The following is a 17,983-nucleotide window of genomic DNA, read 5'->3' as shown; positions in this document are numbered from 1 at the left end:
ACAAAAGTTACCACATTGTTTTCCATTTTTTGCTTTCTATTTCTATTAGAAAACCAAAGGTTCACAACCTCTGTGCCCTTTAGAAGTCACTAAAGAACTTTATAAATATTGATGCCTGGGCCAATCCTCAGAGATTCTGATTTAACTGAATTGAAGTGTGAGTAGGACATCAATTTTTTTTTTAATGTATACTTATTTTTGAGAGAGAGACAGAGAGAGAGACAGAGAGAACAAGCAGTGGAGGGGCAGTGAGGGAGGGAGAAAGAGAATCCCAAGTAGGCTCCACACTGTCCGCACAGAGCCCAATGTGGGGCTTGAACTCAATGAACTGTGATCATGACCTAACCAACTGAGTCACCCAGGTACCCTGGGCATCAACTTCTTTCTAAAAAAAAAAAAAAAAAGAAAGAAAGAAAAAAAAGAGCTCCCCAGAGGCATCTGAGTGGCTCCATCGGTTAAGTTTCGGCTTAGGTCATGATCTCACCATTCGTGTGAGTTTGAGCCCCATGTCGGGCTCTGTGCTGACAACTCAGAGCCTGGAGCCTGCTTCGGATTCTGTGTCTCTCTCTCTGCCCCCTCCTCCACTCGCATTCTGTCTCTCAAAAATAAATAAAAATGTTAAAAAGTATTTTTTTTTAAGACAAAAATTTTAAAAAAGCTCCCCAGTGGTTCTGTTGTGCAGCTCCAGTTGAGGAACCACTGCATTACATATTTACATTACATATTACCTATTTAGACAGTGATCTCTCAAAAGCAAAGTCTTTATCTTATTTATACATATATACCCAATGGCTGGCACACAGTAAGTAGGCAATAAATATTTGTTTAGTTAAACTGAGACAGAGAAATTCTTTAGATTCATCATATTGACTATATAATCCTGCTTGATAAGAACTCTGTATGAGAAATAGATGAAACATAATTTCTTCAATTTAGGCTAAAGACATTTTCAGGGAATAACAGTCTCTACACTGAAAACACTGTTCTAATACTTTACATTTAGTGTCATATTTGATCCTCACAAACACCCTGATATGGCTTCCCTGGAACAATCTCATTTTGCTCTCCTCTGTTGTCCCCAGAATAAATACTAAAAATGCCTTTTTTTTCCCCTTTCAAGGAGTGTTCAAATTTAATAAAAATTTATGGTTACATTAGCCATTTTTTTGTTTTATTTTACATTATTTTAATGTTTATTCATTTATTTTGGGAGAGGAAGAGAGGGCGACAGAAAAGGCCAACCAGGCTCCATGCTGTCAGCGCACTGGGGCTTGAGCCCACAAACCATGAGGTCATGACCTGGGCCGAAATCACGCGTCGGACGGTTAACTGACTGAGCCACCCAGGTGCCCCTGGCCAGTTTTTAAATAAAGAAAACTGGACTAATGTCATAGACCTAAGTATTTAATCTGATGGATTAAAGGTGCTCAATATATTTTGTTGAAAAAAAATGAATATTCAGCATTAGGAATTATATACTGGAGTGAAAAACTAAATTTTCAAATTTTTTTAACATGAGGTCTTCCATGAAAACTCAGATACATACTAAAAGTTACCTAAGAATTCTTATTAATTGAATTTTACTGCAGTTACTCAAAGATTCCAAAAGTGACCCAAACTCTGACCATACTTGTGGATACGGAGACCTCAAATTATGACTGTCAGACCTCTATTCTTCATATTTCAGATCACTAATTTCCATAGAATTACACTTTTATGAGGGTATAGTCCTTTGGTTGCTATCCTACCCTTTCTTCCCTACGATGTAATTAAAGGCACAGATCTCATGAAATAACTACAGAATTTTGGCTATCAGAATAGAAGCTGTTGCTTTATTTCTTATTTAAATTTCATGATAGGGCACCTGGGTGGCTCAGTTCATTGAGCATCTGACTTTGGCTCAGGTCATGATCTCACAGTCTATGAGTTCACGCCTCAAATCCAGTTCACTGCTGTTAGCACAGAGCCTGCTTTGGATCCTCTGTCCCCCTTTCCCTCTGCCCCTCCCCCCTGCATCTCAAAAATGTTTTATTTAACATTAAAAAAAATAAATTTCATGACTGATTCAAAAACTTTCAGAATATGCTCATGTGGAAATGTCTGAGCCTTGTAATTCTCAGAATGTGTACCAAGTTAGAAGTTTTAAATGACAATTGATGTTATTTACATAAAACCATATATAATAAATTTACTGTAAAGTTAAGTGAAAGGAAGGGTTAATAGCTCTGAAGTTAGCTGGTTTTTTTATAGTTTTTTCTTACTATAGATATAAGTAGATGTTCATTCCTATAAAATGCTTATAGTACTTTATTTATTTATTTTAATGTTTATTTATTTTTGAGACAGAGAGACAAAGCATAAACAGGGGAGGGTCAGAGAGAGAGGGAAACACAGAATCTGAAACAGGCTCCAGGCCCTGAGCTGTCAGCACAGAGCCCGACGTGGAGCTCGAACTCACGGACCATGAGATCGTGACCTGAGCCGAAGTCGGACGCTTAACCGACTGAGCCACCCAGGCGCCTGCTTATAGTACTTTAGAAAACGAAAAACTTGGGGTGCCTGGGTGGCGCAGTCGGTTAAGCGTCCGACTTCAGCCAGGTAACGTCTCGCGGTCTGTGAGTTCGAGCCCTGCATCGGGCTCTGGGCTGATGGCTCGGAGCCTGGAGCCTGTTTCCGATTCTGTGTCTCCCTCTCTCTCTGCCCCTCCCCCGTTCATGCTCTGTCTCTCTCTGTCCCAAAAATAAATAAAAAACGTTGAAAAAAAATTTTTTTAAAAAAAGAAAATGAAAAACTTAATCAATTAAATGACTTTTAAAGACATTCCTACATTTGACCACTTTTTAAAGTTTTTTTCATGTTTATTTCTTTATTGGGATTTAGAATACCAAGCAGGCTCTGCACTGTCAGCACAGAGCCCAATGTGGGGCTTGATCTCAAGAAGTGTGAGATCTTGACCCAAGCCGAAATCGAGTTGGACGCCTAACCAAATGAGCCACCCAGGCACCCCCTATTTTTTTTTAAGTTTTAATTTATTCTTTATTTAAGTAATCTCTACACCCAAAATGGGGCTTGAACTCACAACCCTGAGATCAAGAGTAACACTTCTCTGAGCCAGCCAGGTGCCCCTACATTTGATCACGTTAAGAATTCTTAAAAATAATTCAAAACAATTATAATTCTAGAAATATATTTCGGTATGACACAAAATATCCAAAATTTGTTGTCCTCAATTTTTTTTGTAGAGCTCCATGAATATTAAACTAGATTGTTTCAAGACTCTATACAAATTTACCTCCCTTTCTGATTATTAGTTATTTATATTATCCTGAATAGTGAGGGCAAACTGAGGCACCTAGGTGTCTCAGTTGGTTAAGCATCTGACTCTTGGTTTGGGCTCAGATCATGATCTCGTAGTTCATGAGTTCGAGCCCCATGTCGGGCTCTCCTGTCAGTGCAGAGCCCGCTTGGGATTCTCTCTCTCTGCCCCTCCCCTGCTTGCTCTCTCTCAAAATAAATAAATAAACTTAAAAAAATAGTAAGGGCAAACTGAACTTCCAAGCAACAGAACCAGAAGGAAGGAAGGAATTAATTCAGGGCATAAACATGCTAGCTATAACTGTGATGTCAATTTAATGTATGACATTAAAATGTACACTAAGTGGTTTTAAGCATTACAGCACAAAGTATGTAATAAAGGAAAGTTAATGTTAAAGGTAGCAAAAAGAACTTAAATTAGCAAATTAAAAAAAAAAAAAAACCTTAGCACATAATTTTATTTTATTTTTTTTTTTTTTCAAAGTTTATTTATTTTTGGGACAGAGAGAGACAGAGCATGAACGGGGGAGGGGCAGAGAGAGAGGGAGACACAGAATCGGAAACAGGCTCCAGGCTCTGAGCCATCAGCCCAGAGCCTGACGCGGGGCTCGAACTCACGGACCGCGAGATCGTGACCTGGTTGAAGTCGGACGCTTAACCGACTGCGCCACCCAGGCGCCCCAGCACATAATTTTAGATACTAATCACAGATAACTTAATATTCCCTCAAAGTTAATAGATAATTACACATTTGAATGGAATATTCAAGGTTATCAAATTTATGGAAGGAAGAAGGTATCAAGTACCATAAATTCAACACAGATTTATTACATATAAAGTCTAAACTTTTACCCTTTTCATTTCTTCCGATCAGGAAATAGATCTAGAGAGGCTGGTGATTTGCTGAGATTAGAATTCCAGGCTCCTATGATATCCTAGTGAGTTGCTGGGGTGTTTTCAATTATAATATTTTATTTTATTTTATTTTATTTTATTTTATTTTATTTTATGTTGAGAGAGAGAGTACATGCACAAGTGGGGGAGAGGGGCAGAGGCAGAGAGAGAGAATCTTCATGAGATCGAGAGAATCGACATGGGGGCTCGATCCCATGACCCTGGGATTGTGACCTGAGCCAAAATCAAGAGTTGGACGCTCAACCGACTGAGCCACCAGGCACCTCAATTATAACATATTTTAGGTGTCCTGCTTCTTATTTCAATATGCTAATATACTACTATAAGTGCACTATTAAGGACAGATTTTGGAATATTTACCTTTAATTAAAATTCAGATTTAATACGCGATCATTATAGGAAAACTAGAAAATACAAATAATAACAAGTAGGTGGTGGTGGTTTTTTTTTTTTACATTTTATTCATTTTTGAGCGACAGAGACAGAGTGTGAGCAGGGGAGGGGCAGAGAGAGAGGAAGACACAGAATCTGAAGCAGGCTTCAGGCTCTGAGCTGTCAGCACAGAGCCTAATGCAGGGCTTGAAAGGCAAATCATGAGATCATGACCTGAGCCAAAGTTGGACGCTTAACTGACTGAGTCACCCAGGTGCCCCAATAAGCAGTTATTACCCAGGTACAGTTACTATTAAAACTCTCAATGTTTATTGCTCTAGATCTTTCTCTCTAACATGTTTTTGGATTTTTGGGTTTTTTTGTGTGTGTATATGGTTGGTTTGATTTTATTTCTTCTTATAGAAATGGGTTTGAGGTATACTTACTACTTTATAATCTCATAATATCTTTCTAAAAAGACTTTACACATATAGACACATAAAACTGTTTGGAAAATTTTGGGTACATGGATTTACAATATATTCATAATTTTACTAACACAGAAACAAAACAGTAGTTTGACAAGTACCCAGTCCAGTAACTTAAAAAATGGCCTGTGGTTTTATGAATTTAATATTTTTTAAGTTTATTTATTTAGAGAGAGAGACTGCATCCACACACGTGAGCCAGGGAAGGTCAGGGAAAGGGAGGAGAGAATCCCAAGCAGGCTCCATACTGTCAGCACAGAGCCTGATGGGGGGCTCAATTCCAAGAACCATGAGATCATGACCTGAGCTGAAACCAAGAGTGGGACACTTAACCGACTGAGCTACCCAGGCACCCCATGAATTTAAATTTTGAGAGCTAGGTTTATAACAACTAAATAGATGTAGTAACTCCTCTATACTTTTCTTGGAAGTAAGAAAATCAATTTAGGAAAGTAGGCGGATGTTGAAAATAAACTAAGCTGTTGCTCTTTGTGTTGTAACAAAAACATACAGAACTTATGGAAAATACTGAATGAAGTGTTCATTATAAATCATTTAGAATAAATGATAAATAACACAAGAAGCCTCTTCTTGTGTTAATGAAGACATCCACTTAATAATAATAGGTATCTAAGCACCTATTAGCAACTTGTAGGGCATACACTGCCTATAGCTCCATACTAATTTCACAATAAATAGTAAAGATACAAACTATGATCAAGAAAATAGTTAAAAGGGCACCTGGGTGGCTCAGGAAGTCAAGCATCAGACTCCTGATTTCAGCTCAAGTCATGATCTCAAGTTTCATGAGATCAAGCCCCACGAAGAGCTCTGTGCTAACAGCATGGAGCCTGCTTGTGATTCTCTCCCTCTCTTTCTGCCCCCCCCCACCCCTCTCCCTCCCTCCCTCCCTCTCTCTCTCTCTCTCAAAATAAATAAATAGAAAATAATTCAAAATGAAGGTAATTACTGAAATATTAAAATATAGGAAAAAGTGAAAATTGTGGGAATATATTAGATCCATAATGTAAGAAAGGGAGGGATTCATTATAGGTATAGTTTCATCCATCAACTATCAAATAATAAGCAATGTATTTCTTATTAGGAATAATTGTGGTTATAACACAGGATCATAGTTTGTAACGTCTGCACATTACTCATGATTTTACTTTTAAAAAGAAATAAAATAAAAAATAAAAGGAAAACAAAAATTTGTAATACTACACATAATAAAATTCAGTAGCTAGTCTGAATAAAATTGATGAAACATTCTATGGGACAAGAAGGTTTTTGTTTTTTGTTTTTTTTTTTAATTTTTTTTTTTAACGTTTATTTATTTTTGAGACAGAGAGAGACAGAGCATGAACGGGAGAGGGGCAGAGAGAGAGGGAGACACAGAATCGGAAGCAGGCTCCAGGCTCCGAGCCATCAGCCCAGAGCCCGACACAGGGCTCAAACTCACGGACTGCGAGATCGTGACCTGAGCTGAAGTCGGATGCTTAACCGACTGAGCCACCCAGGTGCCCCGACAAGAAGGTTTTTGAATAAAGGACTAGGATTATCAGACTCATGATTTGAAAAATAATACATCAATATTGTTTTTAGGTCAGCTGATTCAAAAACAGAAGTCCAGTATATAAAAACTGAACTGAACTCAGCTTGAATGTTTGATCAATCCACTAAACATGTTTTTAAAGAACACATCTTTTATTATTTTTAATTTTTTTTAATTTTTTAAGTTTATTTATTCATTTTGAGAGAGATAGGTAGAGCAAGCAGAGGAGGGGCAGAGAGAAAGGGAGAGAGAGAATTCCAAGCAGGCTCTGTCCTGTCAGCATGGAGCCCGATGTGAGGCTTGAACTCACGAACTGTGAGATCATGACCTGAACTGAAACCAAGAATCAGACACTTAACCAACTGAGCCACCCAGGAGCCCCAAAAGCACATCTTTTAGAAAGTATATTAAATATAATCAGATTCTTATTCCCCTTTTTATTACGATAATAAACCTAAGGGTAATATCTAATAGCTTTATCTTCCAGAAATATCAGGGATCCATTTTTTATCACTCAAAGATACATAACCATTTGGTAAATTTTTAGGAGCAATATTACTAACTTTTGTAGTTGGAAGAGAATCATTAACAAGGCACAGAAATGGGTAACATTTTCTTGTGACAAATGCTAGATATGATATAAAAATCGGATACTGGGGGCACCTGGGTCGCTCAGTCAGTTAAGCGTCCAACTTCAGCTCAGGTCATGATCTCACAGTTTGTGAGCTCAAGCCCCGCGTCGGGCTCTGTGCTGACAGCTCAGAGCCTGGAGCCTCCTTCGAATTCTGTGTCTCCCTCTCTCTCTCCCCCTCCCCTGCTTACACTCTTTCTCTCTCTGTCTCTCAAAAAATAAATAAACGCTAAAAAAAAAAATTTTTTTTTAAATGATACTGAGGGTTATAAAATTAGTAGAGATTAATCAGAAAGAAAATGATATGTAAATTCACAATTTGTATTAATACAATTAATTATAAAAAGTTGAACATAAATAATTTGCTTATTAAAATAGTATTTGGGACTTGTGGAAATTTACTAGTGAAGGGGCAGCTACTGGAGGCAAGCAATCCAAGTTAAGAAATAGAAACCCAATATTTCTACAGCTATGAAACTAATTAGATACTTTCATGAGTAGAAAATTCTAAAAGTGTTAAATTGTTGCAAAGGACAAGAAAAATTTGATATAGCCAGTTATAAATTTTTTGATCACATGAATTAGTTCATATTTCTCCACTTTTTTCTGATCCTTTATCCACTAAATACATAATACATTCATAGAGTGCAGTAAGAGACACTACACTAGATGCAAGGGATAGTGAGGGAACATAGAGTTACTTTTCTTATGTTGCTTATTTTCTAGTGGGGGTGACAGACAAGGAAAAAAGAAGTTGTAGTTGTGCCAGAATTATGCTCAAGATGCTCTGGGAGAAAGGTCATCTAGCCAGTCTAGAGAAAGGCAAGATGGGGAATGTAACAAGGCTTTTAGGAGATAAGAACACTTTTTGTGAATCCTGAAGAATGGATAGTTAGCTAGACAAAGGGAAACGGGTATTCCAAGCAGAAGTTACAACTTTCCTAAAGGTATCGAGGTAAGAGACACCAATTACATTCGAGGAAACAAGTCATTCAGTATGGCATCATGTTTGTGCTTTGGAAGTAAACTACAACAGGAGGCTAGACACCGTATGGAATGTGGTCAGACTGGAAGTAGGGCTACTAATTCAAAAGCTGTTACAGTCCTCTGGTGATGAGATGGTGCAAGCTAGAATGTCAATGGGCAGGGGAGAAAGGGAGGTGAGTAGTTGTGGCTAAAGAGTAGAGGGTCCCTGTGCTGGTGCTTTTCAAACTGAATAGCATTCTTAAAATAAAGTAACTGTTGGAAGCCCTAAAGTACCATCGGGGAAAAGAAGAAAACTAGAGTTTAATATGTAAATACAAGTGGCACCAGGATGGTTTAAGTTCATGTTGTTTCTAGTCAGTGGGTGTTCACTACTGAGTAGAGCTCGCATTGATGTCTATATTCACATTGCTGCTTTGACTCTGGTGGAGAGGCACAAAAGACCGTAAGAAGGAAAATCAAATGGAGACTGGAAGACGGGAGAAACCTTATTCCTTATCCTGAACATAATACTTGGTTATTTGTGATTGTTGGGAACGGTTTCTAAAAAATACAATTACTACATTAAATGCCCACAAAACAATATGTTAATATATATATTTTTTGCAAAACAAAGAAGATTTACAGTAATATTTTCTCAGGTTTCTTGTAAGTTTGAAAATGATTAAAAACTATAAAATAGCCTGTCATTTTCAGAGAAAAATAAAGCACTGTGAACACAAATTTTCCTTACCAGAATGGAGTGCATTCCCATGTAAATTCTACTTAGGCAAACTAGAGAACACCAGCAAGGAATAAGAATCAGTCCACATAGAAGAGGATACTAAAGGGGAAAAAAAAGTAAAATGGGTTATATAAATTAGGTTAAATATAAACAAGGAAATAAAAAACATATCACTATACCACAGAACTCCACAAAAACAAGAACTATGTGTTTTTACTCCCCATTGTATTCCTAGCACCTGACACTAAGCATGGCACATAGCTGACATTTAAGAAAAAGTTTTGCATGATTTTAACTTTTGCATAATTGAACAAATGAATGAAATCTGGTGTTTCTACAACTCTTCATTGTGAAAACTGGCTCATTTTCATTTCTCCGGTAAAGACTTAATCACCAGCATGCTGCAGAGGAAGAAAAATAGGGAGGAGACATATTTTTCATGTGGCTCCAAAATGAAATACCTCTGGAATAGCGCTTGACTCTGATCCCTGTAAGTGTCCTTCATTTCCCTGCATAGAAGAACTGAGCAGTATCTCCCTCTCAGTTCCATCAGTGACTGCTACTTGTAGTTTCTGTTGATATTTCACCATCTTCTATTCAATATTCAACAACTTGTCATTTGTTTCCCACTTCTGCCCCTCCACTAAAATTTCAAATGGTAACCTTTTTGAGAAAAATCTTGGGGGGATACTGGGATCAGAAAGTCTTAAAAAGGGAAAACAATAAAATATAGACAACTCTTGGTATCAAGGGCACTAATGTTAAGAGTTGGCTTTGAATCTCCTTATATTAGAGAGAAGGAGCAAACAATGGATGGCCATGGTGGCAAGTTTGTGAAGGAAGAAGGAGGGGGGCACATCTGAGGCAGTTAACACCCTATAATTGGAAATTTCTCCATAAAATTGAAGCCAACGTGGTTCAATCCAATAGGAAATCAACATGGCTCAATAACAAGTGGGGTTGAAAGAAGGGAATTAATTAAGACTGCAAGAAGACTGGTAAAGATTTGGTACGTACTTGTTTTGATTTGACTTCTCTACTGCATTTGACATAGCCACCACTTCCCTGAAAGTCTAAACACCCTTGATATCTACAGTATCACATTCTCTTGGTTCCTCTTTCACCATCTTTGGTTTTTTCGGTGTTTCCCGCACAAGAGCGTATCTTTCTGTTCCTGTTCCTCGAACACTAGCATAAATACATACATACATACATACATACATACATACATACATAAGGATTTTGCCCTTAGTACTTATTGGTAGTCTCTGCTTTTCTTATTTTTTAACTACTACTTTGCAAGCTGAAGACCTATCTGTTTCCTTGGGTTAAGAACCATACAGCCATCTCCTGCATGTGTCTTCACCTTGAGGTCTCTATGGAGTTAAACTCACTATACTTCAAACCAATGTCATCATCCTACCACCCAAACTTGTTCCCCCTCTCATATTCTCTATTTCACTTGGAAACTTCATAATATACATAACAAACTTAAATGAGAAACATGAATTATCCTTGATTCTTTCCTTACCTTTCATATTCAACAAATAATCAAGTCTTGCTGATTTTACCTTCTAAATATTTCTTGATTCTATCATCTCTTCTCCACTCTACTTAAACTGCCCTTATTCAGATCCTCCTAGTTTCTTTTCTAGGCTCTACCTATGTCTCCAGTCATTCTTCCACATACATGAGGAACTTGGTTGATGGGGCAGACAGACATGTAACTATATAATGAGGTAAGTGCTATGACAGTATACTAAAAATTCAGAGGAGTCTAAGGGATGAGCACTTAACTTAAAGATGTTAGCAAAGTCATCCAGATAAAGTTAAGATCCAAGTTGTCCTGAGAAATAAGTAGGATTTCACCTTTAGGAAAAAGGAGTACAGGGCAAAAAAGATAAAAAGCATCACAGTAGGAACACTGTGAGCAAAGGCTTATAGGCAAGAAATGGTAAGCAGTGTGATTTTCTAGGAGAATAAGCTTATGCTTTTGCTGAGGGGAAGGCACTAAATAGTAAACACAAAATATGCAAATTATATGATATTTAAATATATATAAATTATATATTATAGAAAATATATTAATAACATAATAAAATGTATTCATTACATTGGAGAAATAAAAGGAGAACAGGTGTTGAAACATTAATGTTCATCAAATATTCCTTATGCTCCTCTACATTTTTGGGTTCTCTTGAAGTTAGATTGGGACCATGTGATTAGTTTGGCCAATGAGCTGTGATGAAAGTGACTTATGCCACTTTCAATCATTCTGTGATCTCTCTCTTCCCTATTTATGCCACATGCTGAGATGGATCACAAGACAGGCAAACTGCCATCAGCCTCAGTCCCTGAAGTCTGGATGGTTTCACTGGTGAATTTTACCAGATATTTAGTATCAATCTTTCTCAAGCTCTTCCCCTTGATTTCAGCTCAGGTCATGATCTCACTTTGTGAGTTTGAGCCCCGCATTGGGCTCTGTGCTGACAGCTCAGAGCCTGGAGCCTCCTTCAGATTCTGTCTCCCTCTCTCTCTGCCCCTACCCTACTCTACCCTGCTCTCACTCTGTCTCCCTCTCTCTCAAAAATAAACATTAAAAATTTTTTTTAAATAAATAACATTAATATACACTTTCTAAAACAAAGTAACTAAATTGTATAGAAATATAAAAACCTCCCCCCACCCCCAAATGAATAAATAAACTTTAAATAAATAGGCAAGCAAGCAAGCAGGCTCCATGCTGCCAGCCAGGCTCGAACTCATGAAACTGTGAGATCATGACCTGAGCCAAACCCAAGAGTCCGATGCTTAACCAACAGCCAGGCCAATGCCTAACCAACAGAGCCACCCAGGCACCTCAATAAATAAAAATTTTCAAAAATATATTATACACTGGGGGGTGGAAGGGGAAAATATTACACACCATGACCAAGTGGGATCTATCACAGAAATGCAAGGGTGGTTCAACAAAGAAAAATCAATGTAATATACTGTATTAATAGAATTAAGAAAAAAATATACATGATCATCCTTCATAATAAAAGGATTTAAAAAACTAGGAAAGAAGGGAATTTCTTCAACATGATAAAGGGCATTTATGAACTACCTACAGCTAATGTACTCAATGGTGAAAAAGTAAAAGGTTTCCCAAGATTAGAAACAAGACAAAAAATTCCTGATTCCCTCTTTGGAAACCAGAGTAGAAACAACAGGAACTTATAAATTCAGTCTTCCAGGCAGTTTCCAATTCATTACTTTATTCCAATTCCAATCTGTCAAAGAATTTTTTTATCTAATTGTCTCTTGGATAATCTAGCCCTACTTGCTACAAGGCCCCAGAGAATTTCTCCAGTTCTCTAATATGGATTCTGTGGAGATTTGTTTTTTAAGAAATCCCTATTCAAATCTCCAGGGTTGGGAGCAAATCTAGTCTGGGGCGGCAATAGCTCTTCTTGAGCTGCTTTAGCACTTGGGACAGTAAGTGGAATGGGAGCAATTAAATACAGTAATTTTCAAAATGCAAAAGGCATTGTCATGGGAAACTCAAGTTGTCTTCTCCACATTGGCAAATTTAGCAATTCTGTAAAAGTCCGTAAGAGCCCTCGTTTCTATTTTTAAAAAAGTCATCTTCCTCTTTCTCTTTGTGATAACAATCTAACCAACCTTTCTCTCACTTCTGATATACACATATTTGTTGTTCTGTCCTTCCCTTGACTGTCACTCTCTACCCCTAATTCCTACCCAACCCAATCCGTTATTTCTGACAAATAAACTGTCTGGATTTTTTAAAAGCCAAAAGTGACATTAGAACAAATACATGTCAATTTGTTCTTTACTGAAGGGTTAGTAGATTAAATAATTTTACTGAACATAAAACTTACTATGTACCAGGCACTATCCTAAGAGCTTTATAAATATTAGCTCATTTAATCATCAGAACAACCCTATGAGGTAGGTATTCTAATTTAAAGGAAACTGAGGAAAAAAGAGGTCTCAGATTAAATAGGTATTAAGGTATGGAGCTGACATTCAAACATTGAGAGTCTAATTCCGAAGTCTAAGCTCTTAACCACTATTTACTAAGCTGTCCTTCATGTATAAAGTGTGTTGTTTAATTCCTTGTGTATCCCTAGGATAAAGCAGATTATCACTGAGATAGTTTTTCTTAGAATGGAGGCTAGGTACAAACTTTACTTACTTAGAGGCAAAAGGGATATTGAAGACATTAATTCCCCCACCCTCTCCTCTCTTTACAGATAAAGAAACAGATGCAGAGATGCCAAATAACATTTAGTATTATATTCCAGTGGTCTATTCTGATGTCTTCCAATTTACTGTGCTTGTTACTTTACACTTTTATCACTATACAAATAGTAATTTTAAGTTTGGTAGTGGTTCCTAGCTTCTATTTTTCTTTCTCTCTCTCTCTCTCTCTCTTTTTTTTTTTTTTTTTTTTTTTTTTTAGAGACTGTTGAGCTTTATCTGCTAAATTTGTTATTTCCTCTTATAAAAAGGTTTTTTCTTAAATCTTTAGGTCTTACCAAAAAAGCTGAAAGAAGGGGCGCCTGGGTGGCTCAGTTGGTTAAGCATCTGACTTCGGCTAGGTCATGATCTCACGGTTCATGAGTATGAGCCCCAGGTCAGGTTCATGAGTTTGAGCCCCAGCTGTGCTGACAGCTCAGAGCCTGGAACCTGCTTTGGATTATGTGTCTCCCCTTCTCTCTGCCTCTCCCCGTCTTTCCCTCTCTCTAAAAATAAAATAAATAAATAAGCAAACAAACAAACATTAAAAAAAATACTTTAAAAAAAAAAGCTGAAACACAAGTCCTTCATGTTATTTTCAAATTAATAAAAATTTACCAAACTGAAAACGGATCACATGACCTCCTAGATGCTTTTAATTTCATACCACTATCTAATCTTTTCATTGCACAGTCTATTACAAGAACACTTATCTAAACATTTCCTTCAGTTATTATACCAAACAGCTCTATTCTTACTGATACAGTTTCCTTAACTATCACACATAATCAGAATTATTTTTTATATTGTGGCATTTGTCATTTACATCCATTGAAGTTAGAAAAAAAAGTCAATAAAATGACTTGCCCTTAAAGCAATTACAAGAACTGTCTTCAACAGAATTTAAAATTGTCAGAGTAATTTAAATATGGGACAAAGGCAGGCACCAGAAAAAAATTATATTTTGAATTCAAGAAATGGATAGTGTATATGTAAACAAGAGATGACTAGGATACCACATTAATGATACATCTGCCTTGTTCTCATACCCTGTTAGTGGAATAAAAATTGATGCCCCCTTTTGGAAAGCATTTTGCCAATACATAAAAGTCTAAATGTTCATATACTTTGACCCAGTGATCTCTCTCCTAAAATTCTATACCAAAGACATAGAAATGTGGGCAAGGATTCATATATAAACATGTTTATCATAAAATTACATATAGCATACAGCAATGAATTAATATTGACTATAATGTAGTAGTTTAAAATACGGGTTTTTGGAGCTACACAGATCTGGTTCTAGACATTTACTATATGCATTTACTGGGACGCTGAAAAATGGAAATAACAGAATCAACTCATGTTGAGAAAAAAGAAGCTGTATTATAAGGATACAGAGTCATTGAACCTTAAGGGAAAAGGAAGCTAAGCTTCAAGAAGAAACTGCAACTATAAATGGTCACAGGACCATCTCTTCTTATTACATACATCCTTTTCTGTGTAGCAGCTTTTCTGTTCTTTAGTCCACACGGTGAATGGAGGTTTTTCGATTTACTTCTTTAGTGAAGAAACCTGCCCAAACTCAATTTCTGATTTGAGAAAATACAGTTGCCCTAAAGGTGAGGGACCTTTAGAGGGTTGTGAGCTAGGCTGACTACTCCAAAGGTGCCTACCTCTTCAGGTGTAGGACAACGCACTAGTTTCATAAGCTCTTTGCATCACAGCTTCCTCATCTATAAATGGAGGTAATATATCTATAGTAAGAACAATCCTATAATATAAAAACTATTTTGCAAGAATATGTAAGCGCTTCATTCATTAAGAATGTTTTCTAGGAATGTTTGCTGAAAGGAAAAAGTATGACCTATTAGAGCTCTCCAGAATAATGAAACCAATAAGGTCTATATGTACATATATATGGAGATAGATTTATTCCAAGGAATTGGCTTTATTATTGGATTTATTTCAATGATCATGGAGGCTGGAGAGTCCAAAATCTGCAGGTAGGCCAGCAGACTGGACATCTAGGAAAGAGTTAATGTAGCTCAAGTCCAAAGACAGTAGCAGCACAGAATCCCCTCCTCCTTGGGGGGGGGGAGACAGTCTTTTTTCTCTTAAGGCTTTCAATTGATTGGATAAAAGCCCCACCCATATTATGGAAGGTAATCTCAAAGTCTACAGATTTAAATGTTAATGTCATATAAAAAATATCTTCACAGAAACATCTACAATAGTGTTTAACCAAAAATCGGGGTATCATGGCCTAGCTAAAAGACACATAAAATTAACCATCACACATTATATAAAAAAAAGAATAAACACTATATATAATATGACCCCAATTATTTTCAAACTGTAAGGAAATACCAAAATGTTAACATTAGATTTTTCCTATTTTTATTTTCCAAGTCTTCTATAAAGCTCAGTGCTTATCTTGCTTGTTCTTTTAGCAGCATTTAAAAATATTAACTGCTTTCCTTTTCTAGAAACACTCTCACTTGCAGCTTCCCTTTATAGTATATTCTTTTTATGATATTGTCCAATTTTCACTCTTTTCTTCTGCAAATATTCCCCACTTAGACCCAGCAGGGTGGCCCTGGAGACACGCTCCTACCGTATGATCCTGCTCTTCCGACTACAGCTCTTGGTCAGGCATGGACACCTGGCCCTACAGCAGTAAATCCATTGGCTGGGTTGGGCTAATTAGATTCTCTTTCCTGATAGTAGTTTGAAAGCAAGTCAGTCTCTGTTGTGTGCTTGAATTTGGAAATGATGTAGAAGTAGGGATAAGGCTGAAACATGTGTGCCAAAGCAGAGAGAGAAGAAAGAAGCAGAAATGGGAGACCATGCAACCCCAAGAAAAGGGATGAACGGCATTGCCTTTAGTTCTAATAGTGTTCTAGAGGCCTGGCTCTAATTCCTCCAGAAGCCTGGCAGCACTTTCTTGACTTTGACTTCTATGAGAAGATACCCATTCTAGTCCTCAAATAAATTTTTTTTCTAGTACAAATGAGTTACTAGAGCCCTACACGCAAACACACACACACACACACACACACACACACACACACACACACAACCTTAGTTAGACAAACCTCTCAAACTGCTGCTTGTCAGATTGTTTCAGGTTCTTTTTACCCTATCCATTCCTTAAATATTGAAGTCTTTAAAGGTTTTTTTTCCTTGGGGGCACCTAGGTGGCTCAATCAGTTAAGCATCTGACTTTGGCTCGGGTCACAAGCTCACAATTCACAAGTTCAAGGCTCATGTCGGGCTCTGTACTGACAGCTCAGAGCCTGGAGCCTGCTTCACACTCTGTGTCTCCCTCTCTCTCTGCCCCTTCCCTGCTCATGCTGTGTCTCTCTCTCAAAAATAAATAAACATCAAAAAAATTTTTTTTACTAAAAAAAAAAAAAAAAGGTTTTTCCCTAGACTCTCTGTTCTTCTGTGTGTACCCTCCAAGGGCAGGACCATCCACTCTCATCACTTCATTCTGCACAGGTATGCTGATGATACCAAACCTCTCCAGGTCTCTTTCATGTGCAGAATTGCCTGCCAGATAGTTCAGCCTTACAGACACCTCAAATTCAACATATCTAAAATGGAATTTTCCTCCATACTCCTGCTCCTTTCTGCAATTTCTATAAATCACACTACTATTTCACAGCTTTCCAAATAGTAAATCTAGGAATAATCCTTTACTCCTGTTTTTCTTCTTTACTGTCATTTGCAATTAATCACCATGTCTTATCAATTCTACATCTTAGTATCTCTCAAATGTATCCATTTCTTTCTACTCCCACTGACACTATTTAGGTCAGGAGCCAGCCAAGTTCTTTTGTAAAGAGCCAGATAGTAACTATGTTGGGCTTTGTGGATTATATAGTCAATGTCACAATTACTCAATTCTCCTGTCATAGCACAAAGGCACCACAGACAAGATATATATAAATGAATGGACACGGCTGTGATCCAATAAAGCTTTATGTATAGCCACTAAAACTATTAATTTCATATAATTTGCACATGTCACAAAGTAAATAATCTTGTGGCCTTTGTCAACTATTTGAAATGTAAAAAAACCATTCATACTTCACAGGTCATATAAAATCAGGCAGCAGGCCATTGTTTATAGTCTCCTGTAGGTCTCCATCTTCTCTCCCTTGAACTGGTGGAATAACGTCTTACCTCGTCTGCTTCCCCTGCCTCCAGTCTTACTGCTCTCTAGTCACTTTCCACACTATAGATACAAGAATCTTCCTAAAACACCAATCTAATCCCCTCAAGCAAACAGACCATATTTTTGTTTTATTTGCCCTCTTATCTGTAGGACTTATGTGACTGGCTAGTACTTATTAGAAATGAAATGATTATATTTATGGAATTTAATGTCATTACCATTGTTAAAGCTTTTTAGTCAACAAAAATGTATAACTGCAACAAAAGAAATAAACTTGTCATTATTCTCAGCTGACATATTTTTCTCTATAAAGAACAGATGAGAATATACATCTAATTATTAAATTAATGGAGAGTTGAAAAAAGTTGTATATATGATCAATACATAAAAATCAAGTATGTTTCTATATTCCAGTCACAAAAAGTTATATTTGAATTTTAACAAGGTATCACGACAATAACAAAAAACATAAACTACAAACAAGTCTAACAGAAGATATACTTGATTTATATGGAGGAAATTATAAAACTCCATTGAAATATATTTAAGAAAACCTAAATAAAGATTTACC

At 36.9% G+C, this 17,983-nt stretch overlaps 2 protein-coding genes across 1 annotated transcript in view; one reads left to right on the top strand and one right to left on the bottom strand.

Annotated features, from left to right (window-relative positions):
* The window catches only part of LOC147579914 (uncharacterized), a 149,294-nt gene that overhangs the window by 49,437 nt on the left and 81,874 nt on the right, over positions 1-17,983 (top strand).
* SGPP1 (sphingosine-1-phosphate phosphatase 1) overlaps positions 1-17,983 on the bottom strand; it is a 36,156-nt gene that overhangs the window by 6,273 nt on the left and 11,900 nt on the right. The window contains exon 2 of the mRNA XM_025919337.2: positions 8,994-9,083. Within this exon, the coding sequence (XP_025775122.2) occupies positions 8,994-9,083 (90 nt within the window). The remainder of the gene's footprint in view (positions 1-8,993; positions 9,084-17,983) is intronic.

This window comes from Puma concolor, chromosome B3, assembly GCF_028749965.1.
Source record: "Puma concolor isolate L17-30 chromosome B3, mPumCon1.1.hap2, whole genome shotgun sequence".
Taxonomy (NCBI): Eukaryota; Metazoa; Chordata; class Mammalia; order Carnivora; family Felidae; genus Puma; species Puma concolor.
This window is presented reverse-complemented; position numbering and strand designations above follow the sequence as displayed.